The sequence below is a fragment of the Lepidothrix coronata genome, unplaced genomic scaffold (genome assembly GCF_001604755.1).
Source record: "Lepidothrix coronata isolate B3197 unplaced genomic scaffold, Lepidothrix_coronata-1.0 Scaffold212, whole genome shotgun sequence".
Lineage (NCBI taxonomy): Eukaryota > Metazoa > Chordata > Aves > Passeriformes > Pipridae > Lepidothrix > Lepidothrix coronata.
Genome location: NW_016690392.1, coordinates 205,206 through 222,756, shown reverse-complemented (window position 1 = coordinate 222,756; position 17,551 = coordinate 205,206). Strand labels below are relative to the sequence as shown.

General features: G+C 47.7%; 1 protein-coding gene across 7 annotated transcripts in view; it reads left to right on the top strand.

The window, feature by feature from the left end:
* KCNQ2 (potassium voltage-gated channel subfamily Q member 2) overlaps positions 1-17,551 on the top strand; it is a 74,940-nt gene that overhangs the window by 31,785 nt on the left and 25,604 nt on the right. For 5 of the 7 annotated variants that reach the window (XM_017833238.1, XM_017833235.1, XM_017833237.1 and 2 more), the window contains exons 9-11: positions 2,438-2,467; positions 6,968-7,036; positions 8,888-8,917. In XM_017833238.1, the coding sequence (XP_017688727.1) occupies positions 2,438-2,467; positions 6,968-7,036; positions 8,888-8,917 (129 nt within the window). The remainder of the gene's footprint in view (positions 1-2,437; positions 2,468-6,967; positions 7,037-8,887; positions 8,918-17,551) is intronic. The other 2 variants (XM_017833239.1, XM_017833236.1) reach the window with 1 other exon arrangement.

Sequence of the window (17,551 nt, the reverse complement as noted above, 5' to 3'; positions counted from 1 at the left end):
AGTACTGCATCCTTTATGTCCCTCTTGGGCTTGCTGGTATCTAAGGAGGAGGCTTCCTCAGAAGCTAAAATGCACAGTGTTGCTATTCATTTTCACCCCACACTGCCCTGCGTCCTGCATCCCTTTCTGGTGTGTTTTTTGGGGCTACCCAGGTCCCTCTGGGTTTGTAGTGGGGTTGAACATGTTGGTTAGATGTTCCTGTGGGGTTTTGTTGGGCATGGTGGGGCTCCCTGTGCCCCATCTCCCTGCTCCCACACAGGGCTGTGGTCCAGCACTGGGTTGTGCCAGTGCAGGTATCATCCCTTCCTGATTTTTCCCGTGTTACTGGTGTCTTTTAGCCCTTGGGCAGACAGTCTGGATGTATTTCCTGGGGTAAGCATTAGTATATATTTAAAACACAGCAGCCAGCCTCTTAATCCAGCATAAAAACCTGTTGGAAGTCACATTGTTGTGGTCAGTTAGTTTTTATTGGATTCATTCCCAGTGTGTGTCCGATTGGTTGCTTTTTCCCTGGAAATTGATGAGCCAACTTCAAGATTTTCTCTAAAAAACCCAAAACAACAACAACCCAACAAACCAGAACAAAGCTGTTTTCCAGTAGCATTAAACCCACCCATTGAAGCTCTCCCTCCCAGTATCTGATCTTCTGGCTGGGATCAGCTACTGGATAGGGTGAGGATGGAGCCTGGCCCAAAGTCCACTGCAAACTGCAGACACCCAGGGCTTTTTTTCAGTGGATTTTGCCAGGTTTTAGTTCTCTTTGAACTACTGAACTTACCACGCAGCCAGACATGCAGTGACACCCTTTTGATTGCAGAGTACTGGGGTTACTTAATTACCTGTTACTTAATCCGCTCCTTAAAACCTGTATTTCCAATGGAGCTGGTCCACAGGAGGAGAACTAAGCTAAAGAGCTCCAGGAGGGACTAAATAAAAACTTTAGGGAGGAGAAAGAAAAAAAAAATGTAGTTAAAAGAGCCCACTTATCTTGAGTAAGAAGCCAGGACAGATGAGTAGCAGGGTTGTAGCAGTTTTGCTGGCTGATGCTGTGGGTGCTGCTCAGCCCCACTCTGCAGTGTCACCCTGGGCTTCCCTAGGCATGGGTTTCACTGCAGTCCCAGCTTCTCCCTTAAATCCCAGCTCCTGAGCAAGTGAACTGTGGGTGCACTGATGGATTCAGGCATTAGTCAAACGGCATTTTTTACCAGGAAAGGAGTGAACACCTTCTGAGTATATTTTGGGTGCACTCAGATAAATTAATTGGATTTTTTTTTTTTTTTGAAAAGGGAGTAACTGTATGTTCTGGCTGCAGCTTCTGTCACTCACACTGACCATCTCTCCTTGCCCACCCACTTCCCTGAGCTGGCTGGCAGGCGCTGGCAGCCCTGTGCTGGTGCTGGTGCAGCCGTGGCAGCACGTCAAGCCCAGCACCACATTAAAGTGATGGCTGCTGACACGTGTCTGCAACCCACGGTGTGGTTTGGAAGTGGGTTGGAGGAACACAACATCCCCCTCCCTGGTGCCCCGGGGGTGATCTGCAGTCACCAGTACCTTGGCACCCTTTCTGCTCAACATCAGGCTGCTTATTCCTCATAGCAGGAGCCCTGTGCCTTGAGCTCATCCGTCTTCCCAAGGCATCTCTGAAAAGGCGTGGCTGCTTGATATGAGCAAATTGTTACACATGCCTTGGAGGAGCTCACGTGGCTCCAGAACATCACTTGAATCACTGCAGTAGAGCTGCTCTATCTTGTTTGGGGAAAATATGGTGGCTTCTTAGAGAATCTCAAATTTAACCTTTAAATCCAAAATGTCGTAGAACCAAATCTGAAATATGCACAAGGCTTCATTGTGAGCAGGTGTGGCTTGGGTTGTGATGCGTGGGTAACTTGGTGCACTCAGACATCCTAACCTGTTCTGCATCAGCCACTGAATTTACTGGGAAAAAAAGTTTGCTCTCGTTGTCGTTCATGAGAGCAGAGCCTTGATCTCAACTACATTCATATATTGGTCTTCACTAAAAAAAACCACAAACCCATGGGGCACATCCTGCCCAAGTCAGCAGCCCAGCCCGAGGAGCTCCTGGCTGGCGGGACCGAGGGCTGTGGATGTCCCATGGAAGGTCTCTGGGAGGCCCCCACACTTTCCCTGCTCTGTGGTGCCAATTTGCTCTTGGAGCAAGGTGCCAGCTGCCTGTCCCCGAGGGTGACACGGGTGTGTGGTGGTTTCTGAGCCAGCCACAGCGGGGAGCGAGCTCAGCCCACCCTCCCGTGCTCACCTGTGAGCCTGGCCACAGCATCTGCTCCCGGGGAGACACTTCGTTCATATGCTAATTTTCTTTATTCTGTTTCTTTTTCCCCTTTCCTCCACCCCACCTCTTCCCCCCCTGTTTTTCTTTCTCTTATCCCTTTGGTTTTCTTTGGTGAAAACTCTTGAAAAGCACGCAAACGCAAACGTATGGTGCCTCCAGGTATGAAGTGCATGTGACTCTGAAAGTGTGTGTCATGTCACTCCTTGTTCTTCATTTGGGACTGTAATATGCAAAGCCTTGAATTAAAAAAAAAAAGAAAGAAAGAAAAAGAAACCTCTGAAGATGAGTTTTTTCAAAGGAATGAGTGAAAGCTCAAAGCAGACGCCCCCTCCTGCTGCTGACAGACTAACCCCATGCACCTCCATGGCCATTTTAGCTATTGGTACACTCAAGTGTTGGGAAACTCTGCCAAAATGATGATGTAAGGAAGGAGAATGGTAGAGTGCTTGATAAGCTTGCTTTTTTAAGGATGATTTCTTGATGGTCTTACCCCCCTCCTCCAATCCATGCAACGCTTAAAAGGGAGACGTCCCCGTTCATACTTCCATTTCCCTCTGCCATCACTCCTGCGTGTTCCCTTTCTCCAGCCCTCTTTTCCCACCCTTCATTGTGTCATTTATCTGGCTCTATGCTGCAGGAGCTGTGCCCACCCAGTAATGCTGGCTTTGCTGAGTTTGCTGGTGTGGTGGCACCATGGGACCCATCAGTGGGAGCACAGAATAAAATCTCCACAGCAGCTGTGCCTGCTTTTGAGGACAGCATGTGGAGGAGAGAAAGATCTGGGATGCTAAACTGAAATAGTCATTCATTTCTTTGAGTAATCCAGTCTGATTTTTGGGAAAAAGATGTTTCATCTCAGCAGGACTTTTCCATTTCAGTTTTTCCTTCCAAGACCAACCTAGAGCCAAGCAGTTATTAGCCACAGTTATTCAATCTGGGACTTAACCTTTTGGGACCAATCCAAATGCAAAGACCTGGATGTGACTGTGTAAGATTTATGATAAATAATGTTATCTCAGGTTCTGCAGAAAGGAGTAGATTTGCAAATCACAGGCATATTTTAAATGAGATGGGTATCTGAAGGTGTAGTCAAGTTAATATTTTAAGATGGGGAATAAATGACTTGCATTTCAAGACTGCAGGCCAAGCTCTCTTTTTAGAGCAGTTTAAATCCTCACTAGAGGCAGTAATGCCATTAGAGCTGATGTGATTTAGTGTCTGATTTCCAAACCCAGCTCCAGTTTTCACAGATGTAAGTTTTATAGCCTTAGTAAATCACACTTACAGCTTTGTGTGCTTAATTTACACCAAATTGCATCAATGAACTGCAAGTATAATGTTAAAAATATATTTTCCTGTTCTGCTGAACAACAGTCTGTTTTGAGAATCAGACATTTTTCTACTGCTGGGAGTGAAATAAGAATGTGCCACTTCCATCCCATTTGTTGTAATAAAGTATTTTATGAGTTTCATAAATGTTCTCAGTTGTGAAAAATAGCTTTAGCCGGAGACATAAAGTCATGGTTAGGGTAAAAATTGGCTGCTCATAGGAACTCTAGCATAGCATGGAGACTCATTTAGGCCCCCATCCCATTCCAGCATCCATCTCCTTGCCACCCTCTCCCTAACTGTTCCTACTGGGACTGTTCAAAAAAATCATCGTTGTCTCTGTGTGCGTGTCGTGGTGTGTGTGTGTGTCTGTGTACGCTCCCCCCTGTGTTGTGTCCTGCTGCCTTCCCCTGGTGTTGTGGGGTTCTGGTGGTGTCCTGGCCCGAGGCATGATATCCCCACTGTCCCCTAATGCTTGACAGTTATCTGTGCTGCCAGGAATAGCGGGTCTGCCTTCCCTCTGGATGTGGTAGCCGGCACCTGGAGTTACTGTGGCGTTTCTCTGTGCTCCTCTGGGCGGGGTGATGGGAGCAGCTGTGGGTTCCCCTGGGTCCCCCTGCAGCAGTGTTTTTGTGGTGGGTGGCATGAGCTGTGTGTGTTCCCTGGTGTGCAGAGCTCCTCACCCAGCTCCCCCTTAACCAAAACGTGCTTCCCTTGCTAACAAGTGACACACGGACCAGGAGGAGAGAGAGAAAACAAGAGGCGCCCCAGCCAGGGGTGCTTTCTGCACGTCTCTGGAGGACACGGTGGCACCTGCATCACCTGCCCCCTGGGCACACACACCAGGGCAGGGGGCCAGGCATCCAGCATTTCATAGCAAAGCTCAGTTAAAGAGCTGTGCAGAGTTCTGCCTTTTGTTTGTTTGTTTGTTTTTGAGGATCTGGAGAAATGGTGCGATGCAGCAGCTGTTCCCCAGGCTGCTCTTGCAGTGACAGGTTAGGCTGAGCATTTAATTGAGATTAAATTGAGATTAAATTGAGTACATGGATGAGTTTACACCCATTTTTAATAATTATTATTATTATTATTATTATTTCAGTAAAATGTTGCTTATTTCCATCTCATGTTTACCAGGCCCATCAACCAACCACAGAAATGGTGGATTTCTGTGTTTGCTGTGTCTCTGTACCTTTGCATGGAAACATGGCCACCAAGAGGTGGCCACTTTCAGCACAGTGCAGACCATGGGCTAATGCAAAAGAAGTAGCTCCTTTTGGAATCCTGAATCCTTCAGTTTAGTGAGCTGATGAGCTCTTCAGCTGAGACTTGCATGAGTGAGAGCCCTGGATTTGTGATCCCAGCTGGAGAAAGTAGGGCTGTGTTCTGCTGGGTATGGACCTCCCTGAGAAGCTAACTCACCAAAGAACAGTTGTGCACCCTTCATTAGCTGCTGAGTACACTTTGTGCTTGATTTTATGCACCACCGCTCCCATCTTGGAATGAATCTCCAACCCCTACGGTGGTTTTGAAGGGAGGTAACAGCCCAGCACTCATGCACTGCTCCACTGAACCAAGGTCGGCTTCATCCTGATGACTGGAGTGAAGAGGATCATTAATTCAGCAGATCAGGATGTGCTTTTCTCTGGATGGAAGCGAACAGAGCTGGACTGGGGAGCTGAGCCAAAATGTTCAGGCCTATTTTTATTCTTTTCTCCATACTTAGAATTGGAAAATTTTCTGATTGCCTGAATCTTGTGAACACCAAATCTCTGCTGAGCAACTGTGGTTTTGAGGATAAGTTTCATGCATGCAGAGGAGAAGAGGCTTTTCCAGTTGGTTGTGGTTTTTTTTTTTTTTTCTGAAGTGTAAAACTACTGGTCTCATAATGGCTGAAAAAAATGTGGGCATGAATATCTCTGCCTTTATTTTACAGTAAGCAGGAGCCCCATTTCTTCCAGCACCTCAGCTGAGACCAGCCTGTTAGTCTGCAAGCCCCTGCACTCCTTTCCTTCCCATCCTGAGTTGCAGTTTTGGGACAGTTTGAGTAGATCCTTCTTGCTTCCATTAAAACCTACATGGCTCATTTTCCAGCCAAGCCATAAGTACAGGCTGCCTTTGGGCTGTGGCACTTTGGGTTGTTGTGGATGTGGGCAGGCACAGGCAGCCTGTTCCCAGGTCCTTCCTTTCATCCCTGAGACACTTGTCACCAGTGTGACCTGAGGCAGCTGCTGTGCTGACCCTGCACCCTCTGGGCACAGCGGTGCCATGTGGCACTTCCACAGTTTGACAAGGGCATGCTGGTGGCCCGGGGACGATTTTGCAGCCAGTCATGAGATGAGCCCCATTGGCCTTGACCCTGAATGCAGAGCCCCCAAGTGAGCTCTTAAGCAGATGCTGCTCTTCCCAGCCGTGTGCAGCATTCTCTGTCCTCCCCCCCGACGCCTCCAGTTTATGTTTCTCTTGGTTGAAAACCTGGCTGTGAATGTCAGCATTAAATATTTATGGAGCAAGCCCCAGCCTCTCAGGATCTGAGGGAAGAAACCAAAAGTGGATGTAGGAGCTAATTCAATGGCTTTTAGCACAAAAGCAGGACAGGCCACAGGGTATTTGTTCTTTGGTGGTTTTTTTCAGTTATTAACCAGGATTCCCACCATCAGGTTCTTTTTTTGTAACTGAGAAAGGAAGGAAGCCCATGGTTCCTAGAAGGCAACAATACAGGATTTTGCCTAATTCTAAGGCAAAACCTGACATGGACAGTAAAGAATTGGTTAAACTTGACCCTGGAGCACACTACTGTTTCTCCTGGGATGGCCACAACCTGAGGTCCCTGTTTTCTCTGCCCCATAAGCTGCTCCTTCCCCTGCCTCCCCACATTCCCAAGAGCAGCAGGGTTGATTTTTCCTGTTTTGCCCCAAAACTGGAGTTTCTCTCCACTTAGCACACATCCAAAGTGCTGACCTCCAGCGACAGCAATGCCAACCTGCCAGACTACAGGTGGTGAAACAGCTCTGCCAAAACACCACTGGGCTGCCCAGGAACCCTGGCAGCCACTTGGTTTTTGGGAGGTTCAAAATCCAATGGTGCAGACAAGTTTCTCTCTCTCTCTCTTGCTGTCTCTTTCTCTCTCTTACCCCACTGCTCTGCCTTAGGACGCTGCTGGAAGCAGCAGCCAAATCCCTCTCCATCCTTCCCGAGCTGTTCCCCAGTTGCAGTTGATGGCACAAAGCTGGTTCTGGTTGAAAGGATGGGGCAGCCGGGGAAGTTGCCAAGGCAGGAGGCTCTGGAATCAGCTCTGTCTGTATATTAATGGCTTTTGTTTTCTCCCTCTAGACTAATCCCTCCTCTGAACCAGCTGGAGCTCCTGAGGAACCTGAAGAGCAAGTCGGGACTGACATTCAGGTTAGCAAGAGTTAAGAGAGTTTGGAAAGCACACACTTTGCAACCTTTTTTTTTTTTCTTTCTTTTTTACCTTCCTGGCTTTTGCATACAGACAGCCTTGAAGATGTGAGAGGTTTGACAGCTGGTCCCCCATGGGTCCTTCAGTGACCTCCTCCCTGTCCCTCTCCCATGCTCTACATGAATTCCTTCAGCCTCACTTGGCTCTGGAGCAATGTCACAGTGCTTGACTGACAAGGAAAAGTTGTATTCTCAAAGAGGGTGATTGAGGTAGTTTTCCCAGCTTTCCTCTGACCTTTTTGCTCTTCAACACCCTCAGAGGAGATTCAGGCCCACAATGTGTTCATTCGTTCTCTGTTCCCTCCAGTGAGTGCAGACAAGGTTGCAGCAGTGAGAGACTTTTGCTAAATTTTGCTGTGGTAAGGTATACAAGATTCTCCCAGAAGGCCAGGAGTCCTGCAGCTTCACCCTCTGCTCAGGAGGGGTAATTCTTGGGGTTTTCAGCAGTCAAGGCTGCCCTGTTGGTGAATGGGGAGCCTGCAGACCCTGGGAGGGATGGAGAGATGCTGGCTGTGGTGGTGGGCATTGGGGCCCGCTGGGGATGCACGGGATGGGACCTGCCCTGGGCTGTGGGCCTCAGCCAAGAACAGAGATCTGTAGACCCCTGGGTCAGCCTGAAAGCATTAAAATATGAGTGTTTGAGCTAGTGACTGAGGCTGGGCTTCCAAGCTTTTCTGAGCAAGGAGCAGAGGGTGGAGGGGGATTTTTTTAGTCTCTCCAGCTGCTGCCTTTAGCCAAAGGGAGAGAGATCAGGGTCTCTGCAGGTCTCAGCAGTCGCTGCTGAGTAGTGGCAGGGCCAGGGCTGGTACAGCATCATGCTCGGAGAGCGTCTGTGTTAGGGAAGACAGACCTGTATCTGCTGAGAAACACAGTCTGTTCCCTCTCTTGGGGGGCTGCAGGGGCAAGGCTGATTGGGGTCCCACACTAAGTGCAATTCCCCATTGTGTAGAGGTTGTGATTTGGAGTAGTTGAAGGCAGAACAGGTTTTCCTCGTTGCTGGAGGGAAATGCCACCACAATGCCTGGTCAGTGAAGGTGAGATATTTTTTTCAGTGTGGCCTTAGCGTGGCTTGCAGTGTCGTGACTGCCCTTTTGTAGGTGTTCAGCTCACTTTGTCCTCAGCGATTTTTCAGGGCAATCAAGTTTGGGATCTCAGTAGGAAACCACATACAACAATTGTGACCTTTGCCAGTTACTTTGGTAAAGTAGCTGCCAAAGGCTTTGGAGGCAGAAACCCCACCTGGGGTGTCAGGATGTCAGGGCAGGGGTCCGTGATCCTTCCCACCCACGTGCCCCTCCCAGCACCCTGCGTTGGCACTGCGGCGTGAATCCATGATCCGGAGATCTGACATTGGCTCTGTCCCAATGACCAGGGAGGAAAAAGAATGCAGGACCATGGGAGCCATTCAAACCCTTCCCCGTGTTCAGAAACATCAGGACAGTGCAATTCCAAAGGAAGGGGGCTGCTCTCTGAGCCCACAGAAGTCCTCCTGTGCTCACACAAATCACACGACCCTCAGGTGTCTCAGTCCTGCGTAGGCACAAGGATGGGTTGGGATAAACTCTTCAACCCTGTGCGTTGTATGTGTCTTCTCTGAGGTTGTGTGAGTCTCCAGTGATCTTCTGTCCAGGCCAGAAACTCCAGGAATTAAGCGCTCCTTTCCCTTTCTTCTGTCCACAACTTCCACTTAGTTGTATTGTTTGGTATTGTCGTTTCGTTCTGTTTTAACAGTGAAGCAGCAACGTCTTTTTGCCACCTGACACCATGCTAATGTACTATTGCTTCTGTTTAAAGGAAAGAGCAGCAGCCCGAACCATCGCCAAGGTCTGTATCACTGCCAACACGCCATTCCCATGCATTCCCTGTAGATTTCTGTGTACGTGTGTGCGTGTGTGTACCATGTCGTGGCGCCATCGAGGGAAGCATTCTAGGTATTGACGTGCTTGTTCTGTGCTGTGCCAGTCCAATGTATCCACGTGTATGCTGGACCTTAAATCATATCCTCCTTCCAGTCTGCCTCGGGCTGTAGCTGCGAGGGTAGCGAGGCTGCGGGAGGTAGGGAGAGTGGTGGCAGCACGGGCAGAGCTGGCAGACTCTCACCCGGGGTGACAGCAGGGCTTTGGTTTATGCTTCTTTATTTTATTTCGTTGCTGGAGTCGTAGCTGGAGTAGCCTAACACGGGCTCAACGTGTGCCGATGGGTGGGTGATGCTTTGCCCGTGTCTCCGTCACCCAAGGCCGTGCTGGGCAGAGGTGACATGGGAACACGGAGCCATCACCGTGTCACCAAGTCAGCAACTTCTCCTGAGCTCCTCTCGCTGCAGGGCACTGCACGGGGCCGCGCCGACCTGCTGCTCCGTGGGACACAGGAGGGCTCTCTGACACGGCGCAGCGTGGCATGTTAGAGGCACCCCTTCTCTACCCCCTTCCCTCTGGATGAGGCACAGTCCCTGCTCCATCTTCCCTCCACGCCTCGAGTCCACGACGCAGAGCGTGGTCTGAAACGTAGCGAGCACTTTCCAAGGGCAGCCGTAAATCTCACCTACGGGAGAGCTTTTCGCTACTCACGTGTCCCAGGGAAAGCAACAGGGCTGGTGTTTGGGATACTCTTAGGATACTTTTCATCCTCTTAAAGGTGTTTGATTCTGGGATTTTTTTTTTGTCCTATATTTTCCCAGTTCTTTTAAGAAGTAATTCTGGGACTGAATCTCTTTTTTTTTTCTTGGGTGAAGAGACACAGAACTGATGATCTGTGGAGATCATCTGCTTGGCTTTCAGATCTTCCATCTCATACCTCAAAACATAGCTTACAGCCTAAATTTTCTCAACAATGAATGTGTTTTTCAGAAGTACAGCTAGAGCCTGGCATTCTGCAGATGTACCTCTCAGCCATGCCTTTTAGCTTATAAGAGGCCAGAAACTATTTTTTCTGTGGCATAAAAGCCAACCAAAGATATCTGGGTAGATATGGTGCTGACTAAAGAGTGAAATTTAATCTTTCCTCCTTCCTTCCTTCCTTCCCCCTCTCCCCTCCCTCTTTTTTTTCTGTCTTTCATTTGAGCTTTTCTTTGCAAGCAGAACCTCTGTAGCATTCCATCCACTTTCCTGCCAAATAACCCAAATCTCCAAGATCATGTTTCAACTATCCAGATTTTTTTTTTTTTCCTATTTGGGGTCTCAAGTGTAGCTTGAGCAAAGGCAGCCTCCATCCAGCATTATTAAAACAGGGAACATTACATGGGAAGGACTCTCTGGGAGCAGACCAAGGCTGAAATCTTGCCTACCTGCCTGTGGCATCAGGAGGGTCAGCATTTCATCCCAGGGTCTGGCTGCTCCACTGCTCTGTCGCAGCCAGTGATATACTTTGGATGCATTAAAGGGTAAATCCACATTTCTCACAATGTGACAATGAGACAAATCTCTGTTCAGCTCTATCAGCTCCATAGAAGAGGAGATCTGAGGTCCAGCAGTCCCTCACAGGGTCACATCAACCAGCAGCTCTGTAATCATAGGTATTAGTCTTATTTCTCAGGCACTAGTTTTATTTCTTATTTTTGAATCTCAGTCCTGTCTTACAGGGTTCATATTCACCAGTTAAAACATTAGGTTGTATACAATATTTCTTCGTAGAGGTTGCAGGTTTCTCCCTGTTCATTTTCTACATTGCCTTCTCAATCTTATGTCACAGAAAGAGGTAAAAATAGTCCTCCCCTAGCCTTTTCCAGAGTATTTTTTACTATATAGGACCTATATATAGGTCCTTCATCAGAGTAATTTCTAAATGCTGTTTCCTGCTCCTGTGGTGCATCTGTCTCTTGTGACACTGATGGTTTTTGTTGCTAAACCCAGACCCAGGAGGGCTTAAGCTGAGGGTCTGCAGCTGCTTTGTAAATAACATTAGAGTATGTTCCATATTGTTTAGTTCAGCTGCCATGGCAGCACCAAAGCTCTTTCCTTCTGTTTTGTTAGGACAATATCAATTCTACCTGCTCCCACTGTTCTCTTTCTGCCTGATAATGTCTCAGACCTCAGGAAGGAATTTTGCATTAAGGGAGGACCAAATTACCTATTTTCCCCAAAAAAATTTTCTGTATCTTTTACATTCACATCCCAGATCTTCCACCCACTTTAATTTCTAGCAGCCTCCTGGTGATTCTCAGTGTGTCATCCTGCCCTTAGAAAAGAGAACTCATCCTGTTTCTCTGCCCACCCAATAGTTAATCACCCAGTTGCTGATGATGCTTCACTCAGGAAGCTCCTGGGGATGAATTGTCTCTCGTAGCAGAACCCAACTCCAAGCTTTTATTGCTTCAGCTGGTAAAGGATTTACCACTCTCCATTTCCATTGCTGTAAGGAAACAGTCTAACACCTGGAGATAGCAGGTGTAGTGATGTGTAGGAAGTGGGTGATTTCCTATATCCCTCTTTCCATGATTGATACACCACAAAGTCCTTACAGCAAATGAAACAGAAAGTGTTTTCTCACTATTTTGCATCTTAATGTATTTTAAGTTTAGAGATTTAGAGAAGGGATGCTGGCACAGCTTTTGGGAATGTGCTGTGCAGGAAAAACATCGCCTTGTGAGGTCAAGGAGCATCCCAAGCATTCTGTCAGCTCACAGGGTGGATGTCAGAGTCATGCTTGTTCACAGTGGCGATGCTGCCCTCTGACCCCGGTGCTGCTGTGGCCGTGCTGATTTCTGCCCAGGCAGCACTCAGAGAGCTGCTGCCGAGGGTGGGAGGATGTGAGGAGGTGATGGGGTTAGTGTTGCAGGGGCTCAAGGTCATCTCAGGTGGCTTTTGCTTTGGTCTTGGCATAAAATGGGACAGCTGCTCTGAGAAACAGGTTACGTCCTTTCTCTGTCATTTCTGTTTTGTTTTCCACCACAAGCCTGTCTGAATCCATCTGAGACCGAGTGCTGGGAAAGCTCCTTGCTGACCTGCTCGGGGGCCAGGAGCTCACCTCCCCCAGGCATGGAACTCAGGCTGTGAGGAGCAGAAAAGAGGCTGGCCTTTTTCTACATGCTACATACCTCTTCCCCTGCTTTTATTTTCCTCCCTTTTTAAAAAAAGTAAAGCTTTCAGGGCCTCCTGTTACCTGTTGCTTTGGGTGCTGTGTCCACCCTGCCATCTGCCCTGGCTGAGCAGTGCCCCCCTGCCCCTCCCCAGGCTGGCTGTGCTGCCAGGGCACTGAGAACCCATCACACCTCCGAGACTACTGCTGTCATGCAGGGTCCAAATCGAATCCTCTCTGCCTCATATCCCCAGGGAGGTGGGGCTGCTCTGTGGTGGTGCTTTCCTCACCCCTTCTGCTGCAGAAAGGCAGCAGAACAGACTGGTAACGGGGTGTGATTACTCTTCTGTTAATTAGGGGTGAAATTAGCTGTGGCATCTCATTTCTGTTTATTTTGCTTTGATTATAATGTCAAAAAGACACATGGTTAGCCAGGGCTATGGAGGCTCCTGTACAAAATGTGGGCTTCAGATGCTCTTTAACAGATGGTTTGATAAACATCTGAAGGCATCCATGACCACATTTATTCCTCTTGTATTTTCCAAAATACAATGAGATGAAAAGCTAACAATTAATGAGCCAAATGATCGTAATAATACATTAATATCAGAGAAAAAGAAACAGAAGGATTCCAGGGAACTGGGAAGCTAAAACTCAGATTACTTTGTCCAGCATGAGTTCAGTGCTGTAGGTAATGAGAAGAACCTCTTTGGAAGGTTGTTCTCAGCTGTGGTTTGTCCTTGACCCCAATGAACTCAGCAGGACCTTGGCCATGGATTGAGTGGATGCTGGACTGGGCCACCTTGTAACGTGTGTGTATATCTGTGTGTATATCTCTCTATCAGTGTATGTTTATGTCTGTCTGAGATACACACATTAATATCTCTGTCCAGGGGTGTGATTAAGGCTTTTGTATGCACTGGAGGATGCCTTTGGTTGACTCAGTGGGCCCCTGCTCATCCAGCCTAGGGTGTCCAAGGTGTCCCTAACCTCTACTGCCCGTGGAAACCAGGGCCAATCACAGGAACCCAAGGGGCCACATTAGCCTGGGCTGGCATTTGCCCTTCTAACTATTTAAACTGGTGTCAGAGACTCATGCTGGGACTGACAGTAATCTGGAAATAATCAGTTGCCTTTAGGGGAGCGGATTATTTGCACGGAAGGAACTGCATCTTTCTGGAGAGGCTAAGAGGAGAGTAACCCACACGTCTCCCTGAGGCTCTGCATGCTGAATGTCCCACTCCCACGCCAGCTCCAGAACAGCCCCAGTAGCACCACCAGTCCCTGGGGCTACCTGGGGATGTGGGGTGCCATTGTGGGCACCTGAGGAGTCCCTAGGATGCCCAGGGTGGTGTCGGCTGAGCTTGCATGGGATGCTGTGCCCACGCGCTCCTCCGACTGCCGACTTCAAGCGCAACACGAAATTGGGGTTTGATGCCCTTCAGCCTTTTCAGTCTGCCCATGAATTTGGCAAGTGCTGCCTGCTGGTGGTTGGTGGCCTGGTGGGGTGATGGGGGCCACATCATTCCCCTTCCACAGGTAGAGGGCTGCTCCATGGCGTGGAGGACCCTGGTCGTGGTGGTGATCTCCTGGCAGGGCAGTGCCTGAGCAGTGATTTGGGATGGAGCTGTGGTGGTGCCTTGTCAAAGTCAGTAACTCCCCAGAAGTGGTAGGGCCTGTCTAAAAAGCACCATGAAAGCCAGATGTGTGAACACAGATGTTCAACTCCCTTCCCATAAGGGACTGCACCACACCCCGTTTTTATCTATTTTTATTTTTTTAAATGCCAGGCTTAATTTAACTCTATTTCCTGTATGAGAAGTGCAAATAATTCACAAATTAACTAGCTTTCTTTGAGAGTGGGGATTTTTTGGGGGAAAAAAAAAAAAAAAGAAGAAATTTGAGCTTTTTTGATACTGTTTGACAAAACAAGTTAAAGTTTTGGCTTTCCATTGCTTAGACAATTTAAAAAAACTTACGGGGTTTTTATTTGTCTAGAGGAAGAGGAGAGTATTTTTTTTTCCAATGCAGATGAAAAAAATCTTCCTGTAGTTAATTGTAGATAAACTGACGCCACCAACTCAATGCAGAATGCATCAGTTCTAATAATGAAATTTACTGACCACAGTGAGACAAATTTCAGAAACCCTCTTGATTTTTAAAGTTTTTCTTTTCACTTAGCACTCAAAGAGAACAATCCTGTCATGAACCCGGCCCTCAAAACACCTGTCTTTTAAACCTAGAGTCAGTAATCAAAAGTTTCCTGTCTGGCATTTGCTTCCAGGTCTAATTTTTACTCTCCCCTCATTTCCAGTAAGAGCAAACCGTGCAGAGAGTCACTTTGCGGATGCTGCTCAGGAAACTCTAGGTACCACGGGAAATGCGTCGCACGAAACTAATCAAAAGCTGCACGGCTCATTCTCCCTCTACCCTGCTACCACCCGTTCTGATCACTTCTCTGCTTAATAGAGGTACTAGATGAGTAAAAAAAGGTGGAAGAGCCTCCCCACTGCCCGCTCAGAAATCAGAGGCTTCCTTGTCTGCCGATCGTGCAGAGCACGTGAAACCAAAGAGATGAGGATGGGGAATTTGTTCTGGGCTAGCAAGCCGGTGTCTGCTGAGCGAGGGAGGAGGCCAGGACATGAAGTTTAACAAATGATGGAAAATTAAAAATTAAAAAAAAAAAAAAAGAAAAATTAAAAATTAATTTTTTTTTCTAAGAAAAAAAAAACAACGCCCCTTCCTCCCTATCACTCCATCCCTCCTCAGGGTCCAGGGAGTCCTTGCAAATTGAATTGCACTGTACAGCAATGTCCAGTTAGCAGCATGAGAAATGCCAGCTTCCTACCTCTGCTCAGTCACCGTTCCTTTGGCTCTCTGAACACGACAAATTGACCTTTCCTAGTCTTGTGGCCTTTGGAAGCCATGGCTTGCCTATCTAGCACCTCTACTACGCAGCTAGAGAAGGACTAATCTCAGCCTGTCCCGCCAGACGTAGGGGACACGGGTTCCCCTGAGCGTTGACATTGGCATTGTGAATGGTTCTGTTTCTAGACCCCGTGGGGAACAGACAGCTAGAGCTAGAGCAGAGGGTTTTGTACAAGCAGGGTTTGCATCTCTTTCATCAAGCTGACAATTGTTAGGTGGCTTCAGGGAACTCCCAGCGAGCATCCCTTAGCACACCCGTGGCCATAAGGGTACACAGACACACATATCTCGTGTTACCTGTGCGTAAATACGTCTACATCCACACCTGCACTGGAAGAGTCTCTTCCCCCACCTCAGGCGCTGCTTCCCAGCAGCAAACATGCACCTTCTTGAGAATTCCCTTTTGCCCGGAGTTTGCATGCTGTGAATGCTGGCAGGGGACCCCCCCTCAGCTCCTCGCCCCGCAGCCAGGCAGGTGGACAGCCCAGGAGTGGCAGGGCACTGAGCGATGCCGCATGTTTGTGAACTCGGATTTTTGCATGCTCTTTTTTTGGAGTCCGTCTTAATTCTCAAAATCACCAGTCTCTGTCTCCCTCAGAAAGCCAACAAACTACAGCTTTAAAAGCATAAAAACTACAGTTCTAACAGTATATGTATCTCTGATTTTCTTCATTGTTTCAACTTGTATCTTTTCTTTTCTTGCAATTTTTTTGACCTGCTGGCTGTTTTTGTTATCTGTCAGTCTAGAGGTTAGGACTCATGCCTGAGGCTCGTGTGTACCAGGAGCTCAGAAGTAGAGTGGTAAATCCCATCTCTGAATGGGTAACAAAGAGGAATGGGGCATGATGTAGGGTTCATAATGAGCAGTTCTCCATGGCAGGAAATCCTTTACACCAGCATAAATAGCCTGAACCTTTGAGTCAGCCTCCTGCTGCATGTTTTGATGGTGCTGGGGCCTTCCTTGAAGTTTAGCCTTGAAAGCTGTGGTTTAAATAACGGGTGATCAGCAGTTGCACAGGCAGCATTTTGAGACATTTCCAAATGGCAAAGATTTGGTCAATAGTCTAGCTGAAAAAATTATCCTGACTTCTGCAGTGTTTCCTTTTGCCAGGTGAGGTTGTTTTATCTGGGGAGGCATAGTGTGAGCAGGGACTCCTCCCCAGAGAAAGCCTCCTTTCAGTTGCTTAACGTTGAGGTTGTTTTTGGCAGAGATGAAAACGAGCAGTGCTGTTCGTAATGCTGTCCTCTCATCTGTCCATGTCCAGTTCTGTGTTCTGGAAAATCAGCCTCTCTGATCTCAATGTCTTCCTTGCATGTCTTCCTAGGCATGGATTTTTAACTGCTAAAGCCAGTGTAATTTTTTTTTTTCCTCTTTTCTACTGAATTCCTTCCCACTGTGGTCCTCATTTCATCTTCCCCGTTTCGAGTTCTGCAAGGGAAAGGGAGGATGGAACAAAGTATTACCTTGAGGTCTTCTTAATCCATTGGTGACCCTGAAAAGGAGGATTACAGACTGTAGTTCTTCCAGTAAAAAAGGAATCTGGAACTTTGGAGTAGCTACAAGGGCATCTTTGTTACCTGCATCCATCCTGAATGTAGTGTTATACACCCTGTGCTTTAGTATAACTGTAGGTGAACTGTGAAGGGACATAAAAATAATTCAGATGTCTTGTTTTCCTGGACCCTTGGGTGCCTGCCCACAATCCCCACTGCACAGGCTCTTGTGGCAGATGCCAGCACTTTGATGCATCTAAGGCTGAGTGCTAAAAGCCTTCATCTAGGATGCATAAAACGAAATAACCGTAAACGATGAAGCAATCATGGAAAACTCAATGTAGGTAAATTAATAGGAAACTCCTTAGAAGCTGTGGTTTCTTAATGTACTAAACCAATGATCTTTAGTCAATAACTGCAATAACACATTAATTTTTAGACAGTAATGTAACTACACCAAGCCAGGTTATCAGGTCTATCGTGTTCTGCTTTGTAAGAGACTTTTCCTGGTGCACTCACAGATGAAGGCACCTCAGAGACCTGACAATGGGAAGAAGTGGCACCCAGGCCAGTGAAGGAAAGGTGTCTGCACGACCTTTGACTGGCCTGTGGCTCTGGGTGTCTTAAAAGCTTGCTCAGGAACAATCAGCCAGCTTGGAGGTGCAGTCTGGCTGTTCTGCTTTGCTCCTGAAATGCAAAACAGCTGAGCTGGCAAATAGCAAAAGGTTGGGAGGACATGCAGGATGTGGCTGATGTGGTGTCTGACAGCACTCAACATCAATTTGGGAAAAAAAAAGGCTGTGAATTAGGAAGAGAGGGGTGATTGTAATGGAATGCTGCAGAATACAAAAAGCCAAGGTTACAGACTTGAGGCTGGCTCCAGTGTCCCTTCACTCATCCAAGGCCCCATGCTTTCCCGTGCTTATGTGGTGGCTGCGGGGATGGGGCAACCCCAGTCTTTGCCATTATAGTTCCAGTGATTCCACTGTGGTTGTGAAAGAGGAAAAGAAGAGGGACTACTCA